The 23283-nt window shown below is 41.7% G+C and overlaps 1 protein-coding gene across 1 annotated transcript; it reads left to right on the plus strand.

Moving 5' to 3' along the window:
• Positions 1 to 462: 462 nt before the first annotated feature.
• On the plus strand, positions 463 to 23276 carry ago1 (argonaute RISC component 1). The gene is made up of 19 exons (XM_026185428.1): positions 463 to 984; positions 5252 to 5438; positions 9542 to 9662; positions 10572 to 10753; positions 11329 to 11465; positions 11801 to 11935; positions 12963 to 13050; positions 13747 to 13894; positions 14713 to 14832; positions 14945 to 15067; positions 15740 to 15873; positions 16117 to 16301; positions 16490 to 16649; positions 16902 to 16992; positions 19103 to 19297; positions 19386 to 19520; positions 19615 to 19716; positions 19864 to 20063; positions 20560 to 23276. Exons 1-19 carry the CDS (start codon positions 960 to 962, stop codon positions 20666 to 20668), a joined length of 2577 nt encoding a protein of 858 aa, XP_026041213.1. The 5' UTR covers positions 463 to 959; the 3' UTR covers positions 20669 to 23276.
• Positions 23277 to 23283: the final 7 nt, after the last annotated feature.

Genomic DNA, 23283 nt, shown 5'->3' on the forward strand with positions numbered 1-23283 from the left:
TTCAAGATTGCTAATGGCACAACTGCAATAGCTGTTAATGTGAACATGACGAAGCCAAATGGTCCACTTTCTGCTTTGGTTGATGCATGTGATGGAAAGGTCTTGAAGTTGAGAACTCTTTGACTTTCAATCATCTGTTTCATAAAAGAATGTTAGAATAAATGTGTTTCACAATGTTCTTTAACTTCTTTACACCAGCAGATATATAGGTTATTATGCTCTAGGTTGTTATTATAGATAATTTTACTGATCTTCCCCCTTTGAGATTAAACTGATCAAACCCCTGATGTAGCACCTTTAAAATGTACTCAGAATATGTTGGCTGTATTTTTTAAGACGAGTGATCATTAGTTTTAAACCTCAGCGTTGAGCACACAGTCTCTGACACGTGAAACATAATTTGGCTGTATTTGCATATCTGCAGTGTAGTTCCACCTTCGACCTCTGGGGTGTGACAGCAAGTTCGTCAACACTTCCTTCACACTTTCCAATGGCAAAGAAGAAGTTTCAGATTTTTTGAGGGGGGCGAGGGGCTGGCCTTTTTTGTTCCGCTGGAGAGTCCTGCTTGAACGGTGAGCAGGAGCACAACAGAACGGCAAGAAATTACAGCGCTGCGGACCATCGGCTAAATCAGAGCACCGGGAAGGATCCCGCTGCGCCGCCGAGGAAGAGTGGTTTGAAATAGGACGGCATCGCCCTGCAGCTGCGCCGTTACTGGCTATAGGGTCAACGGGCAGACGAGCAACTGGCAGCTATCGGCGTTAGCCTTAACTCCTCTGCGGGTCTGGGGGGGTGTCTGGTAGGGGCAGGGGGGGGGGGTACACCGAGAAAGGAGAAGACTGCACGCCGAGAGGAGGGGGCTGGAAGTCTGAGACGCTTCCAGCCTGAAGGGGGCCGGCGGTTTGGCCACAGCACCCCCCGGACTAGCTAGCTTGTACCCGCGCGGCTAAGTGAATGGGATGGAGCCGGGACCGTCTGGCGCTGGTAGGTTTATTTTTACTTAAGTGGTTTTAAATGCAACCAATCCGGGTCTATACTGCGGGCCAAACTGCAGCTGATAAAACTAGACACTGTAGCTTGGCCTTAGCATCGGGGGGGATGTACGAGGATGCTTGGTGTCAAGCCTCTCTGTTGCATCGAACGTTTAGAGAAGAGAGGGTGTGAGATGGAGAGGAGCTGTCTTGCTGTCTGCATGCACTGCACTCCATAGAAAGCGTTATTATTTGTCCAGATTTATAGCTGCAAATGAGCCTTTTTGGAGTCTGACAATATCCTCAGCCATGCGCGGGGGCAGGGAGGTCGTGGGAATCTTGGTGAGGAGGGACGAGGTGAAGCCCGCCTTCAAGCAGCAGCAGCAGCAGCTGGCTGCACCCGCACGCCCCACGGAACAGACCAGCCTCCCTTTCACTGACAGGTTACGTTTGCTAATATAGTTAAGGTTGTCAAGAGAGAGTTTAGCACAGTGTCCTTAAATGCACACATTAACGACAACCTCGGGCCTACCATCTGCAGCGATAACTGAATTATTTATCTATGTGAAATAAGAAGGAGGGAAAAAGGCTTATCTCCTCTTCCTGTTCGAGATGACATAATCTGCGTTTAGACTGAGAGAAGCATGCAGAGCATTATATTTATGTGTTGCGGTTTGATTCTGTATCTGCAGACAGTGCCAGTCAGATCAGAGATGGGCTTCATTTGGTAGTTTTCTTGTTTGATACTGAGGTGTGGAGACCTGCAATTAAAGCACTCACTGGACTTGACTTTATGCCCAGGTCTAAAGTCTGTTTACTGTGGAACGTCTTGAGTGCCCGGCATTAATAATGCAACCATGCCATGAATGTCTTAAATTTGTTGAAGGCATGGCTTTTATAAAGACTTGTATTTTTAATTGATGCAAAATGTTTTGACATGAACTCGTTAACGATCCCTGAATCCTCTTTGGATATCTTCAGGCTTGTGTTTATGCAAAGCAGGCCCTGATGGTAAAATCACGTCATCATTTCAGATCCTGAACCTTGAAATTAGTTGAATAGGCCTGTTTTAATTTCTTAGGATGCGGGGGGGCTCTCTAGAGGCCCCTTATTTCAACGTCTCCTTTTGTGTTTCAAGTGTGATGATTCAGTTTTCTATTTTGAAAGATTTTTCTGGTTACATTTGGCTCACTGTCAACAGCCAAATACTTGGAGACACACAACTGATTTGGCCAACACAAGTGATGCCTAAATGAATCTTTCTTGTAATTTGTGTACTTGGCTTATAATTTAGCTTATAAGCCAGTATCTTGTATTTTTGGAGCCTAATTGTTCTCTAGTTTAACTTTTTTTGTGTGTATTTGTATAGCATCACCAGCCACACATCTTTGCCATTACCAGCAAACTTAATGTGGAGTTGTTTAAAAAGTTCACATTGAGATCCTTTATTTGTTTTATTTGTTGTCCCGCAAAGGAAGCCAAAACGAAACACACAACAACAACGTGTTATCCCAGGTATGACTTTAAAATAGTCATTCCCATGTGACTTGATGTTATTGCGTATTACGTCATTTAAAGGATTCAAGTAGCGAGTGTCTTCATGTTGTGATGCAGCGCCAAAGCTCCGCTTTAAGTCTTACCGCCCGGGAAAGACTGCTATTGTGTTGGGATATGTGAGAGGGCTGGCTCCGCTTCTCACCATCTGCCTTCACTGGCACGAGGGCGAAGTGTGTGTCATTGTGTGTGCGTGCGCAACAATCAAAACATGGTATAGACACTCACGCATTCACACGCGTACATGCTTTCTTGCACATAAAGTACGTGCGGGCACCACATGTCTGGTGTCTGTGTTTACAGTGCTTGTCAGATGTGTTTTAGGGACTTGTGATTCTACACTTTGATATTCATATGAACACACACACACACACACACACGGATAGGTGACAGATTAAAGGAAAAACCAGAATACTTGACCCCCTACACTGAGGATATTACGTGGTACAGTTGTGCTGCTGGCATGGTTTGTGAGACATTGAAAATCAATATTGATTTCTTCTAAGATATCATCTTAATCTGTTAATCACTGTCTTGACGACAGTGATCTCTTCCAGGATGACAGTACCTACCTTCCGTAGAGCACAAGGGCTCACTGGATAGTTTAGTGTAAAACTGATGTGAATCATATCCTGAGATTTTTACTTGCAGTCACCAGATCTCACTGAACCCCAAATTGAACACCTACGTCAGACCTGTGTTTGAAGTGTTAGACATTGCTCCACCACAATCATTAAAGGGAATATATTTTGAATGAAAGACGTCTAATCCCTTCACTAATCTTGTTAAACCAATCCAGTGATGTATAAAAGTTCTGATGGTCTAAGATACAATGATTTTTACTTTAATCTGTCATATACCCGCTAAGAAGAGAAAACAGTGTTTTATGGCCATTACTCTTCCGATTCCTTTAGCATGTTCTGAATAGTGAACATGTGATGGAGTGGCTATTTAAAGCAGAGCTTTTCCAGTTGAGGATGCCGACGCCTTGCCATGATGTGGGAACATGCTCAGTTCAGGACCACAAAGGCCAAGGTCTCTTCAGCATGACCACAGCAGCACCCTGCCTCTTCTCATCTCCTCCAACAGCCATACACATACACGGGTCCCCTGATATCCATGACAATACTGTGTTGCCTTGGTGTCTCCATGGTGAGGCTGGGAATGTACAGGGGGGCCCCCTGTGTTTGTGTGTATGAGTGTGTTCATCGTAGCAAGGGCGCTCCCTCTGTCGTACACCCGTGAATTTGTGTCTGCGAGATGGAGGCGCAGGGCAGCTGGGGTCTTTGTTTTGGTGAAGGAGGGCTGTTCTCTGGGGACCCAGAGGTTAAGGCAGTGGGCCCCTCTCAGGCAGGAGTCACAGCAAGCACCCAGTTTAGGACCCCCTCTATGTTAGACCTCCTGACTTGATGAGACTTTAACTTTGAAACTAGTATGGGCATAATGTATACTGTTAAAAAGACTGCTTCAGGCCTAGAATATACAAGCTGGAGCTAAACTTAACCAACTCGAAAGGAAACTGGACATGTGAAGTGTCTCTTGCACACAGGCAGTAGTTTTATTTTGAAAGTAAAACCCACGACCATTAAGATGCTGGGTGTATTGGTTCAAATCTTACTATAAGTGCAGTGCCCTCCTGGGTAGTGTGTAACTGATGTTAATAAATGTGATCTATGTGTGTAGTAGATGTAGTGAGTGAAGAACAGACAGACATGCTTATAGAAATTTCTTTTATTCTCTTATTATAGAAGAAGAAGCAGATAAAATATGCAAATAGAAAACTGGAAGCTAAGAATAATTGACATTTTTCACTATTTTTTTTTCTTGCAGAATGTCTAAAATCATTGATTCTCAAAATAGCTGCTGTTTATTTCCCCCTTGCTACACTAATCATTTTAGTCACATAATTAATCTCTTTTCCCCCCAATTTAGTACTTTTATTAAATGATATGCATATAGCATCAAATGTGTGTTCACACAGGGATGCTTCTGAAAAATTTAGACGAACCCAAACCCCCAAAATACAGATTTTTACAATACAGAATTCAGCTAAAAAAAATCTTAAACATAAAGAAGCTGGATGACTCTGATCCATCTAATTGATTATCATAGTTCATAATTTGCATGGTAACCATGTGATCAGACAACGTGATTTCGTGATAACTGGTGAACAGCAAAATTAAATTAAAATTAATCATATTTTCTTTTACTTAAGGAAATATTTACTAATTTATTCATGTTTTTCTCCCTTTCTCCCTATTCCCTTTTCTCTTAACCCCCCCACCCACACCCCATATATGACCTCATGTGGCTGCTCTTACTGTTGTTAATGTTCGATCACACCTTGCTGTACATACTTCTGTGTCTCTTTCTTTGCTGCCCCCAAATGCACAATCTGCCTTTTAATATCTTCCTTGTTTATTTTTTTTTAACTATCTTCCCTCTACCGGCCTTCCTGTCCCTGCGAGTGACTCTTGTGGTGTTCTCCTTTCCCCTGCCTACGCTTCCTTCCTGGCTCATGCCCTCCTTGCCCTGTCCTCTGCTGTTCACCACTGCTTCCTTTGCCACCCCCTCACAACCGTTGATTCTTTGCTTTACCTTTGGTTTTTTCCTGTGTGTTGCTTTGTATTTGTGCACTTTTCCAACTTCAAACCCTTTTTGCTCTGAACCACATTTTTCCCTGTTACCTGTCTTTGTCTGTGGCTGCCTATGTTGTATCTGTCCAGTGCCCATGGGGGTCTTCCCCCCACCCCTGCAGCAGGTGTTCCATGCCCCTCGCCGGCCAGGCATGGGTACCGTGGGCAAGCCCATCAGGCTGCTGGCCAACTACTTCGAAGTGGAGATCCCAAAGATGGATGTCTATCACTATGAGGTGGACATTAAGCCTGACAAGTGCCCACGACGAGTCAACAGGTAACATATTTCAGTCACAATATTTCTCTGCATTTCTTTTCTTTGATGTCTCACATTAATGGAAAAGATCAGCACTTGTCAGTTCTCATTTGTTATAAGCAAATAACAAAGTTACTCATTTGTAACAGTGGGTTTGCATTGAAGAAGTCATCAAGTAGCTGAATTGCCTCCTGTGTGGTAATTGGATAATGAAAGCCCAACAGCCACCAACCAGTAATGTGTGTGTTGTCTTTGAAGAGGCAGCGATAACAGCTACTTGAAGCATGAAAAATGTATTTCTTTGCAACATCTATTTACGATGATTAATTTGGGGTTCTTGTATTGGAAAAATAATAAAGTGTTGCCAAAGCAACGCTCTTTTAATTTTAACATCACCTTATGTGAGAAAAATCAGTATGGAGTTGTGGTGCATATAAATAGATATCAAGTTAAAAAAAATTGTACCTGTTTGCATGTGTCAGATATTTATATAACTGACAGCACATACATTAACAGGAGGTTGTGCTGCTATGTAAGTCATTTTAACTACAACTCTGAGGAACATGAAGAGCACAAAAAGTAATGCATCTGTGTAAAACTGAGTAAAATATATAATTTACCGTCTTCCCTGGATGGGTTTCAGTTTTATATTAGGCAGAAGACAATTTTCCTTCCTGCAGTAGCTTTACCTTCTTTACCTGCTGGTGACTGGACAGATGGTTGAATCAAAACTGAAACCAACTTGCTTGAGCTGAATGTTGTGCCTCCTGATGCAGCTTAAAGCCAAATGATTGATGCAAACATTGGAAGAATATCACCTGTATAACACCTATTTAAATTGGAGTAACTTAGTTTACTTACAAAGTATTTGTATGCTTTAGTATTTTTCATGAAACCTGTAGTCCCTGTCCATGTTTTTACTGGCCCTGTTTTTAGTTATAACAAAACTAATGTGATTTGTCACATTCATTACTTTAATCCAAGAAATAAAGTGTACATAAAAAATATATATATTTCAAAGTTGAGGAGAGAAGTGTGCTCTTTCTACCTTGCAAACTTTCCATGGCTCAGCAAAGAGCTGCTTCCTGTGAACGGTCTGTCTTGTCTCTGCAAAGAAAAATGTCACAGTATACATATGTTTCATTATGTTTGATCCAGGTGACTTCATTCTTTTCACAAAGGCCTGTTTTTTTGGGGGGGGGGGGGGGGGGGGTGTTCATGTTGCATAGCGATCTCTGCTTTTTATACCATCCTCAGATGGTGTCATCTGTCTGACTTTGTGCTGGCTGTCAACAAGATGGGATTGACCTTCACTTTCCACAGTTGTCTTATATGTGGAGTCATACATCAGGGGCTGGTTTAAAGCCTCAATCAAATATATGGCTGTAAATGCCAACAATTTCTAGACTGAAAAACAAATTCACTCCATTGTTACATCAGCCTCTAAAGAGGTCACCTGTGGAGTACTAAGCTACTTGTGATCAGAAAGTAACAAACATAACATCAAACCAACTAAATAAAAGCAAAGCCCAACTGCACTGACTTGACAAAGGGAAACTTGTATGCTGACTGATTATACCAGCTTAGAGAACAGGGACGTTGGGACATTGCACGTTCCAGGTTGCACTTCCTGTATTTAGGAGTGCTGAAGTCACAGGTATGTTTGATTTAACACCAGGTGCCTTTCCTACCATAACCCCAAAGGGGAAATCAACATAGCTTCAACAAAGTCTAAATAAACAGAAGTTATGCAAAATCAAAGATTGTGTCATCATTTATCTGTTTGTATTTCAATGCATATCACATGTAAAATATGTTGTCCAAGTACTGGTGCGTGAATTCATGTGGCTTCACATGCAGCCATCACACACCCACTCTATAAAAGGTTTTCTGTGTTAAACTGTGACAGCATTGTTGTTGTTGTTTTCAGAGGTGTGTTGAACTTTGAACTAGAATGGTTGTGTGGCAGACTTCACCAAGTCATCTCTACACTCGTGCCTTTCATCTTGTCTAGTTAGTATAGTGCTTTATGATCACTGTTAGCATTTAAAATGAATGATAGAATTAGGAGAAGTTTGAGTGAAGCATTTCAGCAACATAAAGACAGGAAAAGTGAGTAAAGTTCAGTGCTAGAAGCTTCATAAAAAGGACTTTCACTTTCTCCTACCAATGATGAATACATGGATTACTAGACTTCCTGGGTTGTGCATGCAAGTCTGCATTACAGAAATGCAAGGTACAGAGAGCTTGAAAATGCCCATTTGTACATGTAACTAGCACCTTTCACAGCAACAATAAAGCTTTGTAGTAGTTTCAAGAAATCATGGGAGGACTGGCAGATAAGCAGAAGCTACAGGGATAAACCAATTGTTCCCATCTCCAATCAGATAGAGCTGTTCTTCCACTTTTTATAGTCAGATGAATCATCAACATTTATATGAAAACTGGCACCTCTAGCATTACCAGTCAGCAGGTATATGATGGGGGAAAAAAAACCCTGTCCAATCCAATTTTTGGCTCCTAAGAGAATTGTGATTCTCTATAAACTCTGCAGCCGTCTTCTGCTAGGTCTTTACCTTGTTCCTCAAAGAGAGGAGATATGACCTACACAAAAAATAAATATACATAAGAACAAATAGTTAAATATGTAGCCTTCTAAGTTGACCAAAAAAAATTAATGACCCGGATAAGGAAGAGTGGTTGACTTGTCAGGGCGATAAACGTACACAGGTGAGCAATCAACCCAGGTGTTACCCATGGGTCTCAGCGAGCCACTGCACAGATCCCAGCAACTACAAAATAAAAGAAAATGATTTTGGTAAAGTTAAGTTATTTGGTACTAACTCAGTTTATGAAGTTCACTATTTAGCGGTGACTTACTTATGTTGTCAGACTGGAAACACTCCACATGCAGGAGTCTTTCCTGGGTTGTGAAGCTAAACGCCTCTGCAGGGTAACACTAACCACTGAGTCACCATGTTTTCCTCATAATAAGCCTCCATCTATCTGACTGAGAAAAAAATATTTTTGCAACTCTCCTTTTAAGGCCTCCATCCCTTTAAGCCACCTTTCTTTTGATTGGCAGGCCCCTTGCAGCAGGTGGGTGGGGCTTCTTTGATCACAGCCACAGCTGTGTGCCGGACATGACCATATTAAGATATCCCCTCTCACTGATGTCACACGGTGCCCAGACTAGAAAAAACCCCCACTGAATTGAATATTTAGAGCAGCCTCAAATCTTTGCTTTTGACTCATAATTACATACACCAAATGTATTATTTGAAACTTTAGCCACGATTAATATGATCAGCCACTACACTAACAATACATATGACAGAAAAATAAGAAAAAGCATCAAAGGTTCACCTAAGTACAGTCTCATACATATGAATTAATTTTGTATGTCTCCTAATAGGAACTTTGGTGATCTCAAACCTAAAATACATTGATAGTTTTTACTTCTGTCTGCTAAAACATAATAGTACCCTCATAAAATGTTTGATTACACAAATGAAATTTTGTTAAAATCCTCAGCACAGGCCGTCTGCGGAACCCGGAAAGAGAGCCCTTGAGCTTTGTTGTCCTTCAATTTAACAAGGTCATGGCCATAAACAGAAATAAATGAAGCAAATTGGTATTTTTTTTTATTAGTGGTAGATCCTCAGAAAATCCAAACTCTAAATGAGGATCCCTGAGCACTGAGTGTTCTAGTACCATCTCCTCTGATATTAAGAGAGGATCTTTTAGAATCAGAAGGAAATGGAGCTCAAACACAAAGGGTCCAAGAAGGCATGCAAGGGTCAAGCCCTTCGACCTTTCCTTTTAGAAAGACCTCCTCATCCCCCACACTTGAGTGAAGGTCAAGGCACCATGCATTCAAAGATAGCCCCCCCACCACCACCTGCACCCATGCTCTTTGTCCTTGCTTCTCCCCCTGTGACCACCAGATATTGAACTCACCAGCTGTATCCTGCCTACTCTATATCAATATCTCAATAACTGCACCTCCTCGTGACAAAAGCAGCATCCTGATGAGGGAAGAGGTTTAACTGGCAGAGGGGGATTTGCTCTGGCTTTATTGCACATTAATCTCATGTCATGTTTGCATGTGTTGCTGCTTACAGAGAGGTGGTGGAGTACATGGTGCAGCACTTCAAGCCCCAGCTCTTTGGTGACAGGAAGCCGGTGTACGATGGCAAGAAGAACATCTACACAGTGCTAGCACTTCCTATTGGGAGTGAGAAGGTAAATGTTTGGAGTGTTTTTTTGTGTTACACAGTCACTCAGTGAAGTCTCTCCTAAGCCCTGTTCAGCTGTGATATATTGAGTTTTTTAACAGGAAAGCAAATATTTGAATGACGGTAAAAAGATGCCGTGGTAAAGCAGGATAGGTTGTCCACTAATAGCAGGGTTAGTGGTTCGATTCCTCCTCATCTGTCCGTGGGCATGACCCTGGCTTGATTACCTGAGAGGTTAAAAGTTTCTATAAAACAGCAAAGCATTTAATATGTGTGTATTTGTTGTAATTAGTCATGTTATTTTCTATACTTAAAGGATCTATTTGATTAGGAAATGTGCTTGGTTGCCTTAAGTAAATGAATTAGAAGATATCTGATGTGTAAAGAATAGGGTCAGATCACCTGACTGCCCCTGACGGGCAATTAGAAAAACATCTTTCCAAAAGCATCTCTGGATCTCGTCTGTGGTAATAAGACAGGAAGTCACTGCTCCTTCCCCAAACATAGTCCAGCATTTTTTTCACTCACTTTTTAACACTGTAATGTGTTATTTAGAGAAATTTAGGATTTTGCACTTCTGGATACAGACAGCCCAGCTACCAAACTGCTTTGTATATTTTTATACTTTCCATACAGGTGTGAGGAATTGTGTCTCCAGCTATTGCCTAGAAAGTAAACTTACATACAACATACAACATACAGTCACACCTACAGGTATGGAGACATGCAAAAACTATGCAAAGAAATGTAAACCATACAAGCGCAGGGTTAGTGAAATGTCAGCTTCCAATAATATATTCTGCAGTACCTGAAAAGGGCTACAGTTTACTGCAGAGCTTGAGGATTTCATTTTGTTGCTACAGGTGTGTCTTTATTTCATTTGTTCTTTACCTTTTGCTCTCTCTCTCTCTCTCAGGTAGATTTTGAGGTGACGATTCCTGGCGAGGGAAAGGATCGAATCTTCAAGGTGTCCATCCGTTGGCTGGCCAAGGTGTCATGGCGCCTGCTGCAGGAGACTCTAGTCAGTGGCCGACTGCAGGTCCCCCTTGACTCAGTTCAAGCCCTGGATGTGGCCATGCGTCACCTGGCCTCTATGAGGTCGAGTATATCAAAGTTTCTCTTATAGGTTCATAACAACACACACCAGTATTTACAGTCTGTCAAACAGTCTGTTCACACAGATAATCAGCTATTTCTAAGAGTTTTGTGCATCCTGAAAACATTTAGTAAAATTACAGGGGTTTTTTTCACATTATTTTTTTGTGATATTCTAACTTTACAGCTTAGCGGTGCTTACTGAGTCCTTCCCTCCACAAGCATCAGATCATCATCGCTCCAGGCATCAGAATTACTAAATAAAAGACGTGTTAGTTGACACCTGTGTGAAAGTGTCCACTGAACAATGCTAAGCAAAGTAATAATGATAACTGGCTTGAAGACTTAACCTGAAAGTGCTCAAAAGGAAGTCATGAAGCCACAGATATTAGATCAGAGATATAGTATCCAAAGAAAAATAGCCTTTTTCCTTAAACCTCTTGTTTGGGTGTTGCAAGTTTTCTGCTTTTCTTGAGGTGACCTGTTCTGAAACATCCACATCACTAGACATGAACTCATGCTGCGGTCGTGCCCTGAATCAGAACATTGATTTCCACCTCTTCACCCCTTCTGATTAGGTACACACCAGTGGGCCGATCATTTTTCTCCCCACCTGAAGGATACTACCACCCACTTGGTGGGGGAAGGGAAGTTTGGTTTGGCTTCCACCAATCAGTGCGTCCCGCCATGTGGAAGATGATGCTTAACATTGATGGTGAGTCACTGAACACAGGCTCACCAGAGTGTGTAGTCAGCCAGTGATCTCAGTGGGTTTTACCGACATTGTGTGACTAGGCAGAAACATGGAGGGTGGGGGGGTGGGGGGGTATTTTGAAAAGAAAAACTTGTTCTGTGAGAAAAGATGAGCCATGAGTATCTTACAAAAGTTAAGTTATAAATTTACACTGCTGCTTTTGTTTCTATGGCTGTTTGTAACACTCATTTAGCTGTGAAGAAAAAGTGGCAGTCTTCTGAAAGTTACAGATTTTAATAAGAACCTGTTTTTTGGTACTTTCTTCTGACTTATTTCTGCTCTCTGTCTCCCTCTAGTGTCTGCCACGGCTTTCTACAAAGCCCAGCCTGTAATTGAGTTCATGTGTGAGGTTTTGGACATTCGCAACATTGATGAGCAACCCAAAACCCTCACTGACTCACAAAGGGTCCGCTTCACCAAGGAAATTAAAGGTGGGCTACTGAAAAGTGTGGAAGTACCTTCCGAAGAAATAATGAAAGTAAATGGTAAATGGCCTGTATTTGAATAGCGCTTTTACTAGTCCCTAAAGACCCCAAAGCGCTTTACACATCCAGTCACCCACCCATTCACACACACATTCACACTCTAGAAAGTACTTTGATACTTCTATGCATTTGAAGTATAGACTTGCTGAATACACACAAGCAGATGGGTACACTGTGGTCATACAGAGATGGACATGGTCAGTAAAATGTTCAAGGAGACTAAATTTAGCACAATTTAGTACTAAAGGACCAAATTGTGCTAAAATATTCCCCACACCATTACACTAGCCTGAATCGTTGATAAAGGCAGGATAGATCCATGTTTACATGTTGTTTATGTCAAATCAGAATTTGACATCTATCTAAATGTTGCTGACAATGTTGTTAAAGCTCATTAGACGAGGCAATGTTTTTGCAGTCTTCTATTGTCTGTCCAATGTTGGTGACCCTGTATGAACTGTCGCCTCGTTTTCCTGTTCTTAACTGACAGGAGTAGCTAAGAACAAGAAACCAGGCCCATCTACTATATCAGCCCATTACAGGCCATCTGCTTCATGCTTTGACATTCAAAGATGCTCTTCTGTGTATCTTGGTTGTCTTCCTCTTCTTCTTCCAACCTCCATCTCACCAACCCTCTGAATGTCCTCCTTCCCTGCAGCTCCATCTTCAACACTCTTGTCTCAGTAAATCCATCCCTCTTCTGCACATGTCCAAGCCATCTCAGTCTTTCCTCTCAGCCTTTTTTCATCAAACTGCTTAACATGAGCTGTCCTTCTGATGTACTCATTTGTAATTCTATCATTCCTGGTCACTCCCAGATAAAATCTTAACATCTGCCACCTTCGGCTCGGCCTCCTATCTTTGTTGGCAGTGCCACCATCTCCAAGCAATTCATCACAGCAGGTCACACATTAAGCTCTTCCTTTCCGACACTTTTATTTAATATTTGTGTTGCCCCGCTTACTGTCGGCAGGCCTGAAGGTGGAGGTGACCCATTGTGGCCAAATGAAAAGAAAGTATCGTGTATGCAATGTTACCAGACGTCCTGCCAGCCACCAAACGTAAGACTTTGCTTTTGTTTTTGGCATAAAAAATACACAAATTTATTTCCCAACTTGACAGCGTCTTGCTATTTTATTTTATCCTATTAGAGTAATACATTAGAAAATATTAGGTATTCATCCTTATATTGATGTCACTGGAAGAAAGTACTTTTGCTTAATTTTGCTGAAGTTGTACAAATGCAGCAATCACATGTTGGACCAATCACCAAAATTTGTCCTTGCTTGTTTGGAAAGCAATTAAAACGGTTCTAGAGGAGCTAAATTAATCTTAGTTCTTTAGCTTAAATGTAGGTAAATGTTCCTTCCAGGTTTACAGAAGGTTCTTGTTCATCTGTAAAGTTCCTATTGTAGAAATGCTCTATGATAATGGTAAAAAAGTCCCTCCTTATGCATAAACATGTATTTCTAGTATTTCGTTGAAACATTTTTTTAATGCTGAAATAATGATTTTTAATCATGTTTGAAAGAGGAGTGTTTTTCTTTAGAATAAGAAAAACCTGCTATTCTTTCCTCTGTTTATTATGAACGTAATCAAGTAGCTTAAATGGGAAATCTCTTACTGTTTTTGACAGTGAGTGCACCTTTTCAGGTTTGGTCAGAAATAACAGACAGAAACAGACAAAACCTGCAAATGAAGAGCGATCGGGTGATGACACTGACATGATGCTCATGTTCTCATTTTTTCTGTACCAGGTTTCCCCTTCAGCTTGAAAGCGGGCAGACAGTAGAATGTACAGTGGCTCAGTACTTCAAGCAGAAGTACAACTTGCAGCTCAAATACCCCCACCTACCCTGTCTACAGGTGGGGCAGGAGCAGAAACACACCTACCTGCCTCTGGAGGTGAGGAAGTGTTCAGTGATGTTTCAACTATGATGCCAAAAGTTTACCATTTAAAGTAGAGGATGACCAGAATATCGGTTTATCAACACTAGCTCATCATGTCTCTGTCTGTATTTGTGTGTATTAATAACTGGTATTCCTCCAAAACTTTTTTATTGGGGTTTTTAATAGAATCCCAACAAACTGCCCACGTGTACATATGTAAAGAATATTGGCAAATACATCAATATCAGAATACATGTTATGTTTATGTACTCAAAAATCTGCCGACATACCTTCATTTAACCTTCAAGTGACTGAGTGGGATCATCTTTGAGTCTTGAAATAGATGTGTGTTTTTTACTATTAATGTGGGCTTGATTTTATTGTAATTTTGTACTTCTAATCAATAAAATGTCACATTTGGCAATAGACCACGGCTAGTTCTGCTGAAGTAGTAAGATTTACTGCTGCAGAGGCCTTGAGGCATTTACTTAATGCCCAGAGTAGCAAGGCAAACAGGTCATGGGTCATTAATGGACACGAGCTCCTTTTTGTATAACAATGGTATCTGTCTTCGATAAAGAAAACAGTAGATGGATCATAAACGCAACTGGAGACATAAAAAAGTGTTACTGTATAAAATGTAAAGCTTTCACATTACGTTAAATGGCCTATCATTTTAGGCCCTTAAATAGCTTGGCCGTCTGAGGTGTATCGATATATATATCGACATAGAGGGTATTAAAAGATAACACAACCATGCACACAGACTAAAAACCTTCTTTCATTGGGACAGCCAATGTTTACACATTAATGACTGAATGTATTCATTCCAGGTGTGTAATATTGTAGCCGGTCAACGATGCATCAAGAAACTGACAGATAATCAGACCTCAACTATGATTAAAGCCACAGCTCGCTCCGCACCGGACAGGCAAGAAGAGATCAGCAGACTGGTGAGTTGCAGAGGGAAGTGTTTGATGGAGGCCGTGCATCATTTTGAAATGACTGATTTATAGTACAAGGTGGAGACGGTGAGATATAATACAAGTCCTTTACTCTCTACAGATGAAGAATGCCAACTTCAACCTGGACCCGTACATTCAGGAGTTTGGGATCAAGGTGAAGGATGACATGGCCGAGGTGATGGGCAGAGTATTGCCAGCCCCTATTCTGCAGTACGGAGGACGGGTAAGGCACGGTTCATTCGTCAACCTGAACATATCGACTTTTATGTTGTCAAGAATGCAGCCATTTAGTTGTGTGTGTTTCACACAGAGCAGAGTGTTGACAGATTAAAAGACAAGTTTGAAAGCTTGACTCCTTTGGTGAGGGCATGTGGTGGCTCTTTTGTGATCTCTGTGTGATTTGCTTATATGGTTTGGATGAAGGGTTTACTGCAAATCAATACAAAGAGTGATCGCTTTTATCCTATAAAGAGGCGCAGATTAGAGTGATCTCTTTGATGATTATAGGGTAGATGGGTAGAGCACAAGGAGTGATTGAATTATTTGATGTTTATTAGTCTATGTGGATCATATCCCATTTCCCAACTGAATACCGATGCAGGATTTTGAGAATTTCTGAGACAGGGCTTTCCACTTTTGGAAGAATAGTATCCTTTATCTCCAGTCATGCTTCAAGTGGCGCTCACACAGGAAGAGACTCGTTTTGACATGTCGATCACAGACTGAGGAAAATGAGTGAATTTCTGTAACTGACTGTTAGTTTGTTAGTAGACACACTAAGCTCTTGACCTTGGAAACTCTGTTTTTGCTTTAATTTGTCATCTCTCTGTACTTTTGCTATAAATGTGACCTGATTTGGCTTAAACTGTCTCTCCCGGTCCTTTCTTTTTTACAGAACCGTGCCATAGCTACACCCAACCAGGGAGTGTGGGACATGAGAGGGAAGCAGTTTTATAATGGCATTGAGATCAAAGTGTGGGCTATTGCCTGCTTTGCCCCCCAGAAACAGTGCAGAGAAGAGGTGCTCAAGTAAGTACTAATGAGCACAAGCAGATGATTTTGTCGAAGGGGAGGGGGATTAAATAATTTCTGCTCATGGCTGTTTCTTTCATAAGGTTAGTTATTTTTAAATGAGCTTTTGCACAGAAGAAAAACAATCCTTCTCTTATGTTGTTTATTCCTCCTATATGTAATATCCCAAAGACAGAAAATAATAAGTTAAAAACGTTATCTCGGAGATGCTTTATACGCTCATCTGTTTGTTCATTTCAGGAACTTCACAGACCAGCTTCGTAAAATCTCAAAGGATGCTGGGATGCCAATTCAGGGCCAGCCATGCTTCTGTAAATATGCCCAGGGAGCGGACAGCGTGGAGCCCATGTTCAGACACCTGAAAAACACATACTCTGGACTTCAGCTCATCATCGTCATCCTGCCAGGAAAAACTCCTGTCTATGGTAACTTGTATTTGATACATGTGGTTTGCCATAATTTTCTCAAAACAAATGAAATACTGTTGCTCAAAGTAGTCAAAAAACTCCTGAAGCATTTGGTCAAATGGGAGTATTAAAAAGCTCCCAATAAACTAGAATCATGTTTTGTTTTTGTTTTGTCGTGTGAGTAATTTCCAAACTTTTTCCTTTAGCGGAGGTAAAGCGTGTGGGTGACACCCTCCTCGGCATGGCCACGCAATGTGTCCAGGTTAAGAATGTGGTGAAGACGTCGCCGCAGACTCTGTCCAACCTCTGCCTCAAAATCAATGTGAAGCTGGGAGGGATCAACAATATCCTGGTGCCTCACCAACGGTGAGCTTCTGTTTGACCCGTTTTTAATTAGTTGCACATATTTATAGTATCTTGAGTTAGGTGATGAGTGATGCTGACACATAGGTGTAAAGCGCTGACAGTGGTAGTAGACTTGAGTTTTCTATCAAAATCCTGCTGGATGACATGGTGATCGTTTGAATACGTTTCAGTAATATGACTCACCAACAGCAGCCCTTCACTGCCTTTATGAGTCTGTGTAATTTGCATCACCTCCTCCATTTGCTGTCTCAGGTCAGCAGTGTTTCAGCAGCCGGTTATCTTCCTGGGAGCAGATGTCACACACCCCCCGGCTGGAGATGGCAAGAAGCCCTCCATTACTGCTGTAAGTCTCGGAGATTAGGCCTTCATAAACGACACTAGATGATTTTAAATACAATCTCAGGAAAAGGAAGGGAATGTGCAACCACGGTGTGTCACAAAGCCTGGCCACTTTTCAAATCTAGGCGTGCAGGTTAAACCCATGGGTGGGCAATACTGGTGTGCTTTTGGCTCTGGTAACTTGTGAACAGCCTTTTTCATTGTTACTGGCTAAAGTTGCTTACTTGATGAAAAGACATTTGAGTTATTTAAAAATGTGAATAAGTATAATGAAGCACTAGTTTTTGTTTGGAGAAAAAATAGACTTTCTAATTAAGCCGATAAGAAATGTTCTAGGTTTAAACTATAGCATTGGTTGTCATTTGGTGTAGATGTAGCAACAAGTCAAAGTCATACACAGAATTAATTGGCATTAATTAACACTATATACCTGCATTTAAGGACAAAGACCTTTAGATAACAAATGGATTTATACTTGGTCTTTATTATTCTTAAAGCCACTGGTTACCTTGTACCATATATATTGACTGTACAGTAGTTGCTAAGTACTCTAGTAGCTAAAAGTCATAAAAAAATGTAAAAATGTTTCTCTGGGATGTGATGGCAATCCAGCTGCTTTGTTGGCTTCGACACTCCTTTTTTTTAGGCAAATCAAAAATAGCAAGGGCATGTAAATAATGCAAATGACCCCGAGATGCCACAGGGAAAAAAAAAACGCACGTTTGTGGTTGCTTGGTGACAGTGGGACTCGATGGCCACTGTGCTCATTAATGCTGGTAAGAGAAGAATACCTCAACATTAGGTAGTAGGTTCAGAATAGAAGAGCTTAAAGCTAACTAGTTTTTACATCATTGGACAAAAGAAAATCTGTAATAACATTTCACTATATTGTAATTTAATTTGAGGAGCCCTTCTGAGGTTTGTTTTGTGGCTTTAGTAAAGTCAAGTCTTTTCAGGCACATGTTCTCACGGTTTGTGGGTTGAAAAAAAGTTTTTATTGAAACAATATGCAACAGCAGCGGGCTTCGAGGTACTTTTTCTCATGTTTGCTCGATGTGTCAGAAGTGTAACTCAGTCAGCGGGGATTTGCAATGTTAAAAAAGGAAGTCCAGATGGTGCATCAGCTGCCATAGGTGCAATGCTTAGGTAACAAAACTAGGTGTTTAAAGTAACCCTATTTTTCTATAATGAGCGATGTGAGTGCTATAAAGTGGTGTAATGAAATAAGCGTGCACATGCTCTGTTCTCAAATTTCATTTTTTATTTTCTGGATTTCAGCCGACTGCTGTTTTTGATCTTTAACAGATGAACACTTTGAGATGGCTGTGACACAAACAGGCTTATTCAGTTATGTTTTGGCTGTTTGATAGGGCTATGGTGATGCAGGGTTTCATTCAATGGTTCTCTCATAGTACCGTTTGCTTCAAACTCCACCTGTATGCACAGCCCATTTCATCAAAAGCACATAGCGCCGATATGACGCTTTGTTTGGACTTTGACGCACAGCACACGAGGCCGAGTGAAGAGAAAAAAGGAGGAGTGCGAGAGGAATTAGTGAGGTATAAAGGGAAACAAATGGCTCATCACTGACTCACATTCAAAAGGAAATGACGTCAGCTCTCGTCCGCCCTTGACCTCAGCTCGCCTATGGTTGGCTGTGTTGTTGCCTAGCAATTATGACGAATAATTGAGTCACGAGGACAGGAGAGGAAAGCAGGTCTGCGTTAACAGTACGAGCTGAGAAGAAAACTGGTGAGAAATGGTCATTGTGGTATCGTGTAAGGATTTGAGGGAAGGAAAATAAAAGGTTGACGTTGAGCTTCGCACACTTCCCAGCTGCAGCCTTTAGGGGATGCTAATGCTCAAATATGCACACGACAAAAAATGACTCATGTCTGTGAATCAATACTTCAACTACTGCACAGATTTTCATAAAGTAAAAAGTCATGAAGAATGTTCAGTGACAAAAGGTGTATTTATTTGAGAGATGACTTTAGTCAAGGGGCTCAATAACCTAATGCTCGTTTGTTGCAAGTCATATTAAGAGTGAAATCAGTGATCCACACAGTATCATGTTAAATTCCTTTTTCAATGTTTCCTGCTCCCTCTAATAGGTGGTAGGCAGTATGGATGCCCATCCCAGCAGATACTGTGCCACAGTGCGCGTCCAGAGACCCAGGCAGGAAATCATTGAAGATTTATCTTACATGGTGCGTGAACTGCTGATTCAGTTCTACAAGTCGACCCGCTTCAAGCCCACCAGGATCATTTTCTACAGAGACGGTGTTCCTGAGGGACAGTTGCCTCAGGTAGGTGGGACGTTGCGATCTTAATGACACAATGCCACCAAAATCCATTTTAACATGTTTTAATCTGAGTGCTAACTGTTACACACAGATTCTCCACTACGAGCTGCTGGCCATCAGAGATGCGTGCATAAAGTTGGAAAAGGACTATCAGCCTGGTATCACCTACATCGTGGTGCAGAAACGTCACCACACACGCCTCTTCTGTGCTGATAAATCTGAAAGGGTAAACTTTCTTTGTTTTCCCTTCAGTTTTTCTGTTTCCGACTAAGTTTTCATACTTGCTTACCTGTTTTTTTCCTTGTGTTATCTTTGGACAGATTGGGAAGAGTGGGAACATTCCTGCAGGGACTACAGTGGACACCAGCATCACTCATCCCTTCGAGTTTGACTTCTACCTGTGTAGTCATGCAGGAATACAGGTATTTATAATAGATATTTTATTGTTCCATAGAAATCTCTATTATAATATAATAAGAACAAATCTGTTTGACTTCTTTTAACCTTGCAGTTATTTTACACAAAAAAATTATTGTTATTTTAATTGCCCTTTTCTCCTCGGTCCTCAGGGTACCAGCCGGCCGTCTCATTATTACGTCTTATGGGACGACAATCGCTTCACAGCTGATGAGTTGCAGATTCTAACCTACCAGTTGTGCCACACTTACGTGCGCTGTACCCGCTCAGTCTCCATCCCTGCCCCAGCCTACTATGCTCGTCTCGTGGCCTTCCGTGCCCGCTACCATCTGGTAGACAAAGAACATGACAGGTCAGTGTGGCTACGAAAGATAGACTACGCATGTCTTTATTCTTGGTTGGTTGATGTTTGTTGGGGGGTTGGTAAGCTTGCTCCCTCTGTGGCCTCAGTAAGCACTTTCTTGACTTTCACAGTTGGTAGTTTCAGGTCAAACTGACGTTAATTTTGTAAATTATGGCCATTCTTAGAGGCAGAATTAACGATTATCCAGGGTGTGTGCACTGGCTAATGATTTGTCAATCACAAGTCATTCACAGTCAAGTCCATCCCTCCCTAGTCATGCTCAGTTTCAAAACACCAAGATAACAGGACTTCGCTAACCAGTGATTGACATCACAGTTTTTACATACATCTTTTATACTGTCTACAGTTTGTCACTGACAACTCCTACGACCAGCAGCAAGTGGGGCTGTTGGTGTGCTGCTGCTGCCAATTTTATTCTTATCAAGACATGAAATGTGTAACTCATCTTTGCTCGCTCTCTCATCACCCTCTTGTCTCTCTGCAGTGGAGAGGGCAGCCATGTGTCCGGTCAGAGTAACGGTCGGGATCCCCAGGCGTTGGCTAAGGCTGTTCAGATTCATCATGACACTCTGAGGACCATGTACTTCGCCTGAGCGTCACCAACCATCGCCGCCATCGTTCCCTCCCACCTCATTTCTACCTGAGTGGGCAAACGGCCCACCGGCACCACCTCATCCCCATCCCTTACTCCCTACAATTGCCCACTACACATACTTCACAGCAATCAGTCACTCAAATCCAAGAAACACAAATCCCCTCTCCTGTAAAACACAGGTAGACTCTGCAGCCTCATGCACTCAAAAGGTTATGAATATTACTGTTATTTTTACTTTACCGGGACTATTGATCTTTTTAAGTTGAATTTTTAAATCATGGGTATTATGTAATTGTATTGTATGCTACCTTCACACTCCTATGTATGTAAGTATGCAATACGGATGGGAGAAAAATAGAAAACTAGGCGATAAAAAGGAGAAAAGAAATCCTAAAAACTTTTTTAACTGCCACCACGATGCTGCCTCTACCCATCCAAATGCCGGATGCCAGTATTGCAAGCCCCTTGTTAGATGGGATCCTCATTAGAGGTGGTACTGGGCACGCACACTTACATGTATCATTTTAATGTTATCATGAACTACATTCATGTTTTTTAATGTTTTTGAAAACTGTTTTTTTTAAACAGCCTTGAGGAGTCCGGGGTATGGTACATTAGCACTTAGTGTTAGCATGTAGGTGCCACCAGTCCTGCACATAAAGAGTTTGTTAGTACATGCGAGGCTAGCCCTCTGGTCTTTATATTATAGCAGACAAAGAAAGAGCAGGTGTAGCATATTGTAGATCCAGGACAGGAGTCCTGCCACACACTCTGTCCTGGTTGGCCAGTCCCTTAGAGATTTCGCCTTTAGAGGCAAGTTTAGCGTAACAGTAGAGGGACCATTTGCATAGTGTGTATCTAATATACTTGCACCCCATGCACCTAAACCAGCATTGTTAACCAGCCAAAAGTGATGCCACCCTATGGAAAGGGGGCACTCAAACAGGAAGATAATCTTTTATTTCTCTATACATCGCTCTTTTAGAATTTACGAGGCACTTTTTAAACTTTACTTTTATTTTATTTTACTTCAAAATGGTGAAACTAGCCTTTGGCGAGACTTTACACTCTACATTTGAACGTTTCACACCCACACTTTCGTAGCTTTCAGAACAAAGGCAATAGGCAAGGTCAACACTATTCTGTAGAGTTAAAAGCAGGCAAATATAGTCTATGATCACTTAAGTGCTGCAAAGCTGAAGTCGCCTTCAGCAACTGACCTTGCTCCGATCCGTCTGCACATTCCAACGTGTATCAGTGGAAATGGCGCCAAGCGGCGCGCTCCACGCATCCACCCGTGCTTTTCTTTGCCTAACTGTACCAACCTATCCTGCGCCTGTCCCGCTTTTACACAGAGCTCTTCCCCTCTGCAGGCATTTACAACAGAAGCACACACATGTCTGCGCTCTCAGTCTCCTTCTCAGCATGCAGAGACATAGCTGATCAAATGCACTTGTTCCCCCCATTCCCACGTTAAGCCAAACTCATCAACCTTTCCGCCATCACCTTTTATCCTTGCCGTCTGTTCTCACTCGTCGCATAACACACCTGCAGCATCCCCTGCCCCAATCCCCTATGTTGTGTTAGCCAATCCCTATTGGTGCTCTGTGTGCGTGGGCAGCACAGTTAGGGGATTGCTACATTTGACAGGGTGGGCCTCTATCACGACTATTTAACATGCCCTGCCTTTACATCTAGTCACTTTCTGGATTTATGGAAGAAAAATGCATGTAATTATTTTTTATGACTGGATATTCTGAGCCACCTTACTTTGGTTTTCTTAGAGGTAGGAGCCTCGCGCTCACCACTGCCTGTCAGTCGTTTTGCCTCGATTGTGTAATGGTTATAAAGACTGCTTTTTTCCTTTGTCATTATTATTATGAATATTGTGACTAGTGTCAGAGTGTATCCTCAAGAGGGCACTGTGGAGACGGTCCCAAAATTCCACCTCAGTTGCCCTTTAAGCGCCTCAAATCTTGTCTGATGGTCAGACCCCCTTTTGAGTCGAAAGGGATCAAAAGATAAGAGATCAGATGAGTTTGATTTTTAAATCATGTTTATGAACTTGCATAATCAAAATGCCTTTGTACACCGTTTTACTGATCCTTCATTGTGTCCACGGTGATTTGTATATATGAATATATAATATTAACCTGTTATGTATTTTGGCCCAGCAGTTGAGGGGCTTTTCACAGTCGGGGCCAGTCTTCTGCCCCTCATTCTGCGTTTTAAAAAAAAGAAAGAAAGAAAGAAAGAAAGAAAGGAAAAATATCAACCTGGGGGCATTTCCCCAACACCACTGAAACCAGATGCAGTTCTTCACTCACTGAAGCCACAAAGCACCTTGCAAAGGGGGGAGACGAAATGGCAGTCACCCTGGAAATGTATCATGTGGACACGGGAGAGTCCGTTCCCCCTCCACGCAGCCTCACGGTCTGACTAAGCAATATTGAAGCCACTGATCAAGAACAGTCCTTGTCATAGCACTTCCCAATAGATTTGAATGAAAGGACGTGGAAGCATATTATTTTGGCTCTGTATGTGATAGTATGGGAACTCTGTTGGGGAGGGTTATTTTTTAAAGAAAATAAAATTGTTTTTTATTACTCTTGT

This window comes from Astatotilapia calliptera, chromosome 11, assembly GCF_900246225.1.
Source record: "Astatotilapia calliptera chromosome 11, fAstCal1.2, whole genome shotgun sequence".
Taxonomy (NCBI): domain Eukaryota; kingdom Metazoa; phylum Chordata; class Actinopteri; order Cichliformes; family Cichlidae; genus Astatotilapia; species Astatotilapia calliptera.